At 46.3% G+C, this 12,035-nt stretch overlaps 1 protein-coding gene across 2 annotated transcripts in view; it reads right to left on the minus strand.

Annotated features, from left to right (window-relative positions):
- Positions 1–608: 608 nt before the first annotated feature.
- lhfpl2a (LHFPL tetraspan subfamily member 2a) overlaps positions 609–12,035 on the minus strand; it is a 31,759-nt gene continuing 20,332 nt past the window's right edge. Inside the window, exons 1-3 of one of the 2 annotated variants that reach the window (XM_069701832.1) lie at positions 10,638–10,710; positions 6,266–7,055; positions 609–1,663 (exon numbers count right to left, since the gene is read on the minus strand). In XM_069701832.1, coding sequence (XP_069557933.1) covers positions 1,407–1,663; positions 6,266–6,686 — 678 coding nt within the window. In that variant the 5' untranslated portion in view covers positions 6,687–7,055; positions 10,638–10,710 and the 3' untranslated portion in view covers positions 609–1,406. Of the gene's footprint in view, positions 1,664–6,265; positions 7,056–10,637; positions 10,711–12,035 lie in introns of those variants that run through there. The other variant, XM_069701838.1, reaches the window with a different exon arrangement.

Raw genomic sequence — 12,035 nt, forward strand, 5'->3', positions numbered from 1 at the left:
GGTAAAGTAATTAGTAACTATTTATATGTAGTGGAGTCAAGAGTAAATTTTTCTCTGTAATGAAATAGAAGTATAATGTGGCAAACAATGGAAATACTGAAGAACAGTGAATTGTACTTTGGTAAATATACTTCAATTAGTAAATATACCACCCAATATTAGGCACACACACACACACAAACACATGTATGGCTATCCTTGTGAGGACATTCATTAACATAATACAATCCCTAACCACTTACCCTCACAATAACCATCCTAAGAGCGGAACCCTAACTTACGTAACCTAAACCCTCAAACCGAATCTATCAATTTTCTCTTTAAAGTTGTGACAATCAGCCTAAATGTCCTCACAACAATGATTTTGAACCCAACCTGGTGCACACACACACACACACACACACACACACACAGAGTTCAGTTCTGCATCAGTGGAAAAACTGATCAGCCGCCGGCTGGAAAACGTCCCCACCCCTCCTCCAGGGCCAAACTGAGGTCTCAGCACCGAGCTGGCTGCTCCGCTTGCTGCACCTCCTCCCTCCGCCTCCCTCCACCTCCTCTCTCCTCCTTCTTCTCCACACAGTGAAGCTTAAAAACTGAAAGCCAACGTCATCTTTTTCCCTTCTCTTTATTGATTTGTCAGAAACAGACGGGAACAGATAGGACACTGTCTCTGACGGGACCCCCTCCCTGAAACCAGACGTTACTTCATGTGTCCTCATCCTTCAGTCCATGTCTCCGTGCACAGATCACGGGAAGTCTGCAGGAGGAGGACCCGACGCAAACCTCCATCAGTCGTCGGCGAGGATCCAGCTGGGTTCATGTTCTCCGCTGCCGGTCCTGGTGCAGTCGGAGAGAACAATCATCTCCACCGGTACATTTCAGGGTCTAAAACACGAGAGTCATTCAAAGAGTACATTCTGTGAGGACGTCCACTCTGAGCTGGCGGCCATTCATCCTGTGAGGAGTTTATTCTCGCTGACTAGTGGTTCCCTTGTTGAAGCTAATAGCTAACAGCTAACAGGGTCGCTGGTTGTTGCCTGGCGACAGAAACACCAGTGTTTTCTTTTTCTTTAAGGCAGCAGTGACATCATCAGCTGACCTTCACTCTGACATCACAGCTATACAAAATATATAAAATCACACACATTTACAGAACATGGGGAGGCAGACAGAACCTCTGGGCCTCCACATGGTGAACATGAACACACCAACAATACAGCGCCTCTAATGGCACAAAGACAGACGCACACTCAGAAATTAACGTGGCACTTTCCGATTTCTCCCACAGGAACACAACAAAGTAAAGTCTTAGTGGTAAACGATGCAGTGGCCGAGGAGCAGCGGTGGATCGGTACCGGCCCGCCTCCTCTTCCCCCCCCGACAGGACAGACGGTGTCGGAGCCTCAGAGGAGGCAGATCAGGCTCTTCCCCTCCTCGATCTCCTCCTGAACCTTGTCGCTGGACGTGGCGATCTCGGCCTGAGCGGAGAAGATGGCGCAGACGAAGGTGAGCACGGTGCCGCCCATGGCGGTGTAGAAGGCCCAGCCCATGGAGCAGAGCCCGGCCCGGTACGGAGCTGCGTCCGGACCACAGTACAGCTGGACCTTGTCTGAACCCCAGCCAGCAGGGTACAGCATCAGACCGAGGATCAGGAACAGACCTGAACACAGAGAGAAGACAGTGACTCAGGTGTTTAATACAGCCCCTCGAGGCCGCTGCAGGTATTATACCTTGAAATATGACTGAACTGGGGAGGAAGTCGTCACTCAAGGTCCGATTGAGCTTTCAACTTCATCCACGGGCTTCAGTAAAGCCATCCTGTCAGAGATCTACAGGTGGAAACATAGACTTTATGTAAATATGGATGAAGTCTCAGGTCTGAAAGTGAAACAATGCAGAAATGTCTTAAAGTGTAATACCACTGAGGACCACTAGGGACGGTCTCCATAGACTCCATCTGTAATACTACTGAGGACCACTTGGGGCTGTCTCCCATTAAAAAGCATCAAGTTCTCTCCTGAGGTCATCATGGTGCCATTAGTTAAAACTCCCTCCTTCTGATCAGAGTCCTCCTACTGGAAATAATTCATCATTCATTACATATTAGGACTCCGATAAGTTTGGGGGCGGGGCTCTTTGATTGACATGTCTCGGGTGCAGTCAGGTTTTCAGTATAGGTGGGTGGGGCATAGTGCAGTCGGTCTCTCAGTTAGCTCCTCCCCTCGATCTTCCCCTGCTTGTTTAAATATTTGTCTGCAGCAGTTAAGACCTTTGAAATATTATTTTTTAAGAACAATAATGTTAATTTTTTTTAAACAAATGGGAGTGATGCAGGAGGAGTTATAGTTGTTAACAAATACATGAATAACATTTTAACTGCCCTTTTATGTCTACTATTATACTATATTATCAAGTGTTATAATTTAAATGTAAAGTGTTACTGTTCTCAGAGACTACCGTTAATTATTTTTGTGAAATTGAAAACATTTCCTGACATTTAAACATCAGAAGTCAAAGTTGGACCAGGCAGGAACAACTTCCTGGTTTCCTGCCTGAAACGTGACAGCAGATAAACACAGCAGGAAGGAGTTTGAATCTCGCCACACAATCCTGTCGGGTCAGCACACAACAGAGAGGAGAACAACAGGAAGAGGTAGCCGATGGGTTTCCCGCCTGCTCCAGTCACTGGCCGACCCTCCGGCGTCTCAGTGGAAGGATAAGGTCACTTCCTGTGTTGGGGTGACCCACTTCTACCACTTAAGACACTCTGATAGTCTTAGAAACATAAAATCAGCCTTTCGTTTTTAACTTTATCTCTCTGCACTTCCTCCCAGGACAGTAGAGGGGTCAGCAGGTCAGACAGAGAGCCGTCCGCCAATCAGATCAGGAGGAAACGTTTACAGTAATAACAGATCATCAATGAGTCAGACAGAGTTTAAGCTGTCCTGCTTTCCTCCTTCTGTCCCACTCGCTTCATAAAAAACTGTCTTCCTCTCCCTCTCCGTCTCTACTTCCTGTCTCTCTCCCTCTAAACCCTCCGATATATCGTATTAAACACGGAAATGAAAACTAGGTCATAAATTCTTTCCACATGTTGCTGCATCGGTCTGACGTCCAGGCCGCCTCCAGTGATGGATGTAAGGCATGGTTTTAATTCACAACCCCACCACTCCCAAGACCCCCCCCCCCCACACACACACACACACACACACACACACACACACACACACACACACACACACACACACACACACACACACACACACACACACACACACACACACACACACACACACACACACACACACACACACACACACACACACTATAACCTAATATCCCTGGGTCGCTCCACCCTTCCAGCCTCTCGTCTCCGTTAACTTCTCCACCATCATCCATCTCTGATAGCTGACTACCACTAACACCACCCCCCCAGCCTCCACCCTGTAAACACAGCAGGTCTCCAAGAAATCTGGCCACCTCTCTACTTTCCAGGAAAAAAAAATTAGAATCAGTTTGATGTCTGGAAGGAGAAGAAAAGAAGAGAGGGCACGAAGGAAACACTGGCAGGGGGACGGCGATGAAGTGGTTTTCTTTTTCTCTTTTTTTTCCTCTTCAGTGCTGAGTTGGACCGAAGTCACTTTAAAGCAGCTGTGTCGGAGGGAAAACTGAAAAATACTACAGTTGGGACTGTTAACGGGCACATTTGCCCTACTGTTTGTCTTCATGAGACAGGCACACCTCCACTGTCAGCACAGATATCCAAGTCCAAAACCAGTCTGAAACAAGTCCAAAACCAATCTGAAACCAGTCTTGAAAACCCTCTAAAACCAGTCTAAACCAGTCTAAAACCAGTCTAAAACCAGTCTTGGAAACCCTCTAAAACCAGTGTAAACCTGAACAGGAAGCAGGAGAGATTAACACATGGTCGTCCCGTTTGTTATCAGTCAGAGCTGACAGGTCTGTTTTCCTTGACACACGATATTTTCCATCAGATTCGTCATCGCTGAATGAAGCCGCTTCAGTTCCTGTAAGAAAGTGTTGTGTTTTCCTTCTCTTTTCTATCCTGGAGCTTCGTCATGATCGATGGTTCAACCTGTAATGAGGTCTGTGACTCACCACTGGAGGGAAACTTTATGACGGGTAATAAGTTTTACAGCACAGTGTGTTTACGTGTTGTTTGTAATCCTGAGTGACGAAGACGTTTCGGTAAATGAAGAGGAATCATTTACAGGTAGTTGAACGAGTTTCTTCAGGGCCCTAAAACTAAGTCAACAGAGGTCCGTCTGTTTTAACCATCTGGACGAACTTCAGCTGAAATCTTAAAACCACCTGGACTCCAACTACCCGTCAGTCTGTTGGCGTCCGAGTCACCGCGGCCATCAGGAAGTGTGTCAGAGCGGACCGGAGCGTCTGAGGAGTGACATCAGTGTGTGTGAAGACGAGGTTAACGAGCTGCAGAGCCTCTCCAGTGAAATGACGTGACCCTCTCTGGCAGCAGCATCACGATCTTCCCGGCTGACGTCCATCATCACCAAACATCTGCGCGGCCGGATCCACTTTCCTCATCACCGGAGGGTCAGCTCGCATCGTGGAAATAATTAGGAGAGAGGTCGTCCCACTGGTGGACGTCAGGGAGAGTGATGTCATTCAGCGGCCTCATGGAGACAGGAGGACAGAGACACGAGCAGGGACACGAAGGACCGCCTCGTATTTCTTCCGACGACTTATCGTACTTCAGTTTAGACGGAAACTCTCCCGCCTCCTCAGCTGTAAGCTCATCTCGCCACCCGTCCTCGTCCTCGTCCTCGACCTCGACACAATGAGGTCACTCAGCGGTGCACTTCCCTGCTTTCATGGTCTTTGAATAAAGAACTTCCAGGTGATGTGACCTTCACCTGACAAACCGTCGCTTAGCAACTGGGACTGGTCACAGCACGCCACAAAAACACGTCTTTTTGAAGCTTATTTTATGATTAATGACGGATTATTTTCAGACGGACCGCCAGAAAACTAATAAGAAGGAGTGACTTCAGCTAACAATACCGAGATAACTGGCGGAGACATTTTATTGACTTTGTATTTGATGAGAGAAGTTGAATGGGAGTCTATGGAGCCGGAGGCTTTTTGGAGCCAACCTCTAGTGGCACTCGGTGGTATTGCAGTTCAAGGCACTTCTGCATCAGACCTGAAGCTACAAACACTTTCTGTGATTTAAGTATGTTTTAATAGAATACATATCCCCAAATTTTTAACGTAAAGCTTATTTAGCACATTTAAAATATTTGAGGTTAACTGGCTGTTTGGGTTCCAGCAGGTCAGAACAGAGCTGAGTTTACTGCTCTGTAGTCGGTCCCCACATGCCCACCTTTTCTGTTTGGACCGGCACCAAATAAACAACTGTGGAGGAGGACATCTATAATCAGCAGAGAGAAGTCCATGATCTCAGGGCCTCCTCCCTCCATCCCTCACCGCAGTGAGTCAGTGGCCAGAGACGCACAACCCACACACACAGACACACACCCTTCACACAACAACAGAGATACGCGTGCGCACTCGACCGCTGTGTCGTCCAATCAGGAGTCAGGGAAGCCTCCAGCTGACTGGTGACAGTAAATAAACTGGTGGTGGGGTTAAAGTTTATCAGGATGAAACCTATCGTTGCAGCAGTGGGAGTTGTGGTTCTGGTAATGAATGAGTTGAGCTGAGAGCGTTTCATTCACCGTGATGAACGGTGACGCCGCAGGAATGAACAGAAACAAGAAGAACTGAACGTCTCTGAGGTCCAAACAACAGTTAGAATAAACTTTAGTTTCTCCTCGTCAGGTTCAGACGAACCGACACACTCAGATCATTTATCTGATGTTATAATGAGGCTGTTTGTGTGATGATGCTGGTTGTGGACACTGACGGGTGGGACTGAGACTCAGGTCGTCACCAAACAAGAGATAGTTTGCAGGACATGATGTCGAACCACGATGGAAATCAAAGATTACATCTGTTCAAATCAGACACACATGAAGGAGAAGGAGCAGACGGCCACCATACAGACAGGAGGAGATGATGATGTCACTGTGTTCGCTCTGAGAAAGTCTTTTTATCTAATTTCCCGTTCCCGTGAAAAGTGACAGAAACATCTGAGCCAATTTGGGTGTAAAACGTTTTGAAATAGAGACTTTAACAGTTTGCAGGTCTTCAGTGATTCTTCTCTACATCCGTGTCACGCACTAAAACAGTTGAAGATGTGTTATGTGCGTCTCACCTGCGATCCCCTGCAGCAGTCCGCACACGTTGAAGATGCTCTTCTTCATGATGCTCTGGAAGCACATGGTGAAGACGGAGATGAAGGCCACGGCACACAGCAGCAGGATGCCCGCCGCCAAGAAGATGGAGGTGGCCTGCCAGAACCCGCTGGCTATCTCCCCGAAGTGCACGGCGTAGGGTCCGCACAGGATCCCCCGCTGCAGATGGGGCAGCTTCAGGCAGCGGCCGTAGATGCCCAGCGTGGGTCGGTAGGCCTCCCCGGCCGCGGTGGCCCCGTGGGGGCCATAGACGGCGTCCGGCGTGCGGGGGAACCCCACCAGCCAGTCGGTGCTCATGAAGGCGATGAGCTCTCCGAACGCCGCCACGATACTCAGGAGAGTCCACAGCATGGAGCGGCAGGTGACGATCACATGGCACATGGCTGGAGGCGGAGCTCCGCTCAGACCGCAGCCCTGCTGACAGGTGAGGAGGTAGAGGAAGGAGAGATGAAGGTGGGATCCTTCTCAGAGAAAGAGGCGGTGACACCGCTGCACGCTCAAGGTTCACAGCCTGCTGCTGCTTCTTCTCTTCTCTCCTGTAGTTCCTCCTCCTCTTTTTCTTCTTCTCTTCTCTCCTGTCGTTCCTCCTCCTCCTCCTCCTCTTCTTCTCTTCTCTCCTGTAGTTCCTCCTCCTCAGACTCTCCTCCGTCTGTCGGCTCTTCTCTTCTTCTTCTTCTGGTGGTTTTGGTGTCTACATTGTACTGAAGGAGTGTTCCCTGAGCCAGCCCGCTGGCGTCACATCAGACACACCTGGAAATGAAACACAGACACAGGAGCAGAGTGAGGACACGGTAATTACATGTATAAAATGTAATTACATGTATAAAATGTAATTACATGTATAAAATGTAATTACATGTATAAAGATGCTCTGAGATGATCAGTAATTTTTTTGTATGGAGGAGAAAATGTATGTGTCTGTCTGGCACAGTGTGTGTGTGTGTGTGTGTGTGTGTGTGTGTGTGTGTGTGTGTGTGTGTGTGTGTGTGTGTGTGTGTGTGTGTGTGTGTGTGTGTGTGTGTGTGTGTGTGTGAGAAGCGGATACAGACAGAGAGAACAACAGGCCGAGGCCTCTCATTAGTGAGCCCACAGAGCTGACCTGAGGTCAGCCAGAGGTCTGATAACACGCCGGCCGCTCAGCTGTCACATGACCTTCTGGTAACCCTGGAGACAGCGACCCTGCTTAGTCGGCAGCAGGTAGTGAGACACATAAACACACAGTGCAGCCACATCTGTCACAGCTGCAGGGATCTGAGAACATTCAGACTTTAAACACAACTTTAAGGTACTTCTACCATGTAGAGTACTTTTATTATACTTCATTATATTTATCTCAGAACATTAAACAGAAGCTGAGACAGAGATGATTAAAAGACGTCTGAACTACGAGTCTGTGTGTTCATGTTATAAATACAGAGTTGTTCCCTCTGGTTTCACTGAAGGGACCCGGAGGGACACAGAGGGACACGGAGGGAGCCATCCATACGTGTGCACTGCCAGATTTCCACCACTCACAGAGGGTCGGGAGACACGATCGGCCCCTTGGGGTCACATCCAGTGAGACACAGTGTGTGTGTGTGTGTGTGTGTGTGTGTGTGTGTGTGTGTGTGTGTGTGTGTGTGTGTGTGTGTGTGTGTGTGTGTGTGTGTGTGTGTGTGTGTGTGTGTGTGTGTGTGTGTGTGTGTGTGTGTGTGTGAGTGAGTCAGAGGATACACAAACTTTGATCTCTGTCATCCCGCTGAAATTAACAACAGTCCTCTTTTTCCTTCGGCTCCTCCAGCAGAGAAAACGACCCAAATCTGTGTGTGTGTGTGTGTGTGTGTGTGTGTGTGTGTGTGTGTGTGTGTGTGTGTGTGTGTGTGTGTGTGTGTGTGTGTGTGTGTGTTACACGTAGAGTATGTCTGGACTGTGAAACAGATGAGATCATCAGGAGTTGGACCAGAGTTGGTTTCATGAATCACAAGCGTTGATGTTTGACGTCAGGATTTAAGACTGAAAGTTTGGGGTCAAACGTTTGTGGAGCAGACTAATTCCTCCCTGACAGGAATACTGTAGGAGAACATGTTGGAGCTGAAACAACTGGAGCCAGGGATAACCTGGACACTTAACCTTTGACCTTGCCCTACTGCAGTGTTTTTGCATCACGTGACTGCTGGAGGCTCCAGATCTCTTTAGATGTGTTTAAATGTGGGTCAGTGGATCTGAAACCAGCTAGTTATTAATGTTTTTTTTTACTCTGCTGTCCAGACGTCTGCTCACCGCTCCCACACACACACACACACACACACACACACACACACACACACACACACACACACACACACACACACACACACACACACACACACACACACACACACACACACACACACACACTAACAGTTATGGTGAACACAGGTTTCCCAGGACATACTGCAGCCTGGTCGTCCGTCTGTGAGACTGGAGGTGGATTTATGATGTCTTTCATTCTCTCTGAGTAACCGTGGGAGGGGGAGAGGATTATTTCAGGCTCAGTTTACACACACAGAAGAGTTTACGGCCCTCAGACTGCAGCCACCGCCCCGCTGACCCCACCACTAATCCCCGTCCACACACACACTGACAGGACTCCCTGCCATCCGACACATGCTCCCCAGAGAGGGAGCTTGTAGCCAACTGTTCAGAGAGAAAGAAACTCTTCCTCAGCTGGACTTCAGTTCTCCTGCAGCTCTTTAGGAACGGGAAAGATTGAAGTGAAATAACGGAGGAGCGCCATATCAATTCACACTAAAATAAAGACGAAGAAACGAGTCTGCAGTCACACGAGCAGCCCGGAGTTTAACAAGCTGTAGGCTAACATTAGCATGATAACAAGCTCAAAACAACAATGCTAACATGGAGGTCAAATGTTCACCATGTTCAGCATCTTGGTTCAGCGTCAGAATAAATTCCAGATGATCACCAAAGACGCTGAGCTACATCCTCAGGGAACCACGAATGTTGCCACCAAATTTTGTTCCACTTCCAACAAACACGTTGAGATATTTCAAAGGATAAATGAAGACATTATTTAGCATTGTGGTTTTATGGAGAGTTGCATTCAGTCATTATTTTGTATTTATTAAATTTAGAGAGTTAAGCTAGTTACTGGCTAACGCTCAAATAGCAAATAGTGGTCTTTTCCTGTTTTTAGATGTGTTTCCATTCATATGTTTTTACGTGTAATCTTTAGTTTGCACATAAAAAACTAAATCTTGAAATATTGAACAAGTTTTTCTTCTAAACTCACATCTCGTTCTGTCCTCGTCTACAACGGTTAACAAACTTTGAACCTTTCCAACTCGAAGGTGTTGACATATTTCACAGGAAAAGTGTGAACTTTGACCTGCTGGAGGCGCCAAACTGATGACAATTCATCCTCTGGGAAACAAAGATATGTTCTTTATATTTAATGAGAGAAGCTTCATCACGACACAAGCGAAGTCGTGATCACCGAAGATATCAGGGTTCACCCTCTGGGGAACATGAACGTCTGTAGAATAAATCCTAGATACCCATTGAACGGTTGTTGAGATATTTGAAGTAAAGAGCTGAACTCAGCTCCTGTTCAGAGTGTCCACTCAGCTTTTCTCTGAGCACAGCAACAAAACAGCAGGAAAGAACTTTCCACCGACAGGAAGTAATCTACATATCTATGGGCCCGTCACCTCCGGAGCCAGCCGTCACAATGGAGACCTATGTTTAGAGCCGGGTTGGGAGTTCAGAGAGAGTTTATTCATCAAGACAGAGATTAACTTCTCCAACCCGTTACCAGAACAACAATCAAAACCAAAACTCCCTAAAAACAGCAGAGAGGCTTCACAACAAAGAGGTGCTTCCAATCTGTGAGGACGGTTTGAATGAGAAGAACCTGCAGCTGCTGAAGGAGACTCTAGGCGTTAACTGGTCACATCAGATAACTAATAAGTCTTTAAGATGAACCACATGGAAAAAGTTAAACCATCCAGGTAGGAAGAACGAATCACTGACAATCAAACAGCATCAAACTATCTGTGTAATCTATGGAGGCGTTATAGAGGACAGAATCAGTCCGAACCTCGTCATTATTTAAGGAGACTGTAGACTCTAACAGTAATAACAGCAGTCTATAACAGACTGTCAGACTTTCCACACTATAATGAAGCAGATCTTTCCAAACACCTCCAGACATCTGTTCAGCATCCTGCAGCTCAGAGACACGACACAGAGAATACAACGTTTACATCCTCTTACACTGACCAGCAAGCAGATAAGAGAGTGTGTTTACTCTTCAGATGATCATTAACTCAGGACAATAAATAAAAAGAGTCCAACCTGTCTCCATCGGTCTGTGGATAGTCCAGCTCTCCTCCTCCGCTACTCACACACTGTAATGCCTCACTCACACTCTGGACTGCCCGGACCCTCCCCGGACCCTCCCCGCAGCCCCTCCCCCCGGACCACCACGTCTCCTCTGATTGGCCGGGTCGACAGCGGAGCCACACTCCTTGAGAGGGTCCACATGGCGGCCATATTTCAGGGCTGAATCTGGGTTAAAACAACAAGAGCCGGAGCTGCGGAAGGTTTCTCTCCTCCTTCTCTCTCCGTCTCAGTTTCTCTCACCTCCTCGCTCGGTTTTTATTCCTCTCTGCAGCCAACATCTCACTATCAGTCGTAATGACTGGTGTATTCTCACTATCAGTAGTGTACTTAGTTAAGTATACTGTTGGATAAACTAGTGCTACACCTCCAAGTGGACTAGTTTAATACTTATTTAGACTGAAATTGGCCACTTTTTTAAATTTTTATTTCAAAGTATACAGTAGGCTACATTAAGTGTACTTAATGCTACAAAAATTTGTGAATTATATGTCATTTTTTGATTTTAAGTATACTTAAAGCAACTAGGGAACAAAAGTTTGACAGTGTACTAGAATTAAGTGTTACTTCATGTGTAAAGTGTACTTTAAGCCACCTTGAAAAATGTAAAAGTGTACTATTTCACAAGTAAACTTAAAATCTATTTACTGGTATACTTCTAGTACACAATTTTTGTTATGTTAAGATTAAAAAATATACTTAGAGTAACCTGGAAAAACAGTAAAAATGCACTATCGCAGTGTTTTTTTATCCCGTTAGCATAGACATAAGCGCTAGCTAAACTATTGGTGTGTATTTTAAATGTTACTTAATTAGTAACGTATACTTAAATCCACCTTTAAAAAAAAAAAAGTAAAAGCGTACTATTTCACTGTTGTTTTGCATGTACGCTTAACATTTATTTTATACCTCTAAAGCACAGCTTGTGCTTCTTTAAGTTTTAAGTAAAAGTCTTGTCTTGCAAGCAAATATGAAGTTTAGTATGGTAAGTATACTACTAGTCATTTTTTTTTAAAAAGCATCAAGCTCTTCCGGTGTAAATGTGTGCTCAAACTTACACTCCTATTGTGTAATTAGTGGTATTTTGCATTTAAAATGTATTCAAAGGGAATTTGCGAGTGCTACGAGACAGTTTGTGTATTATTCTGAACATTATGTACACTAAAGTTCAACTTGTGTTCAGTTAACACTCCATCAGTACAGTGATGGTCTGACTTTTGTGTTTACTCGCAGTTGAGTTCCATATGAAGACGGAAAAAGGTGCTCCAACAGGAAGAGAAGCCGATAGGTCGGTCGGGCACTTGAACGCAGCGTGGAGAGCGGCAGGAAGAGGCCTTTCTTATCAGTCTGAAT

The sequence above is a fragment of the Brachyistius frenatus genome, unplaced genomic scaffold (genome assembly GCF_029030835.1).
Source record: "Brachyistius frenatus isolate BFR_SWC_R1_liver_20210118 unplaced genomic scaffold, ASM2903083v1 Contig_3, whole genome shotgun sequence".
NCBI lineage: Eukaryota > Metazoa > Chordata > Actinopteri > Embiotocidae > Brachyistius > Brachyistius frenatus.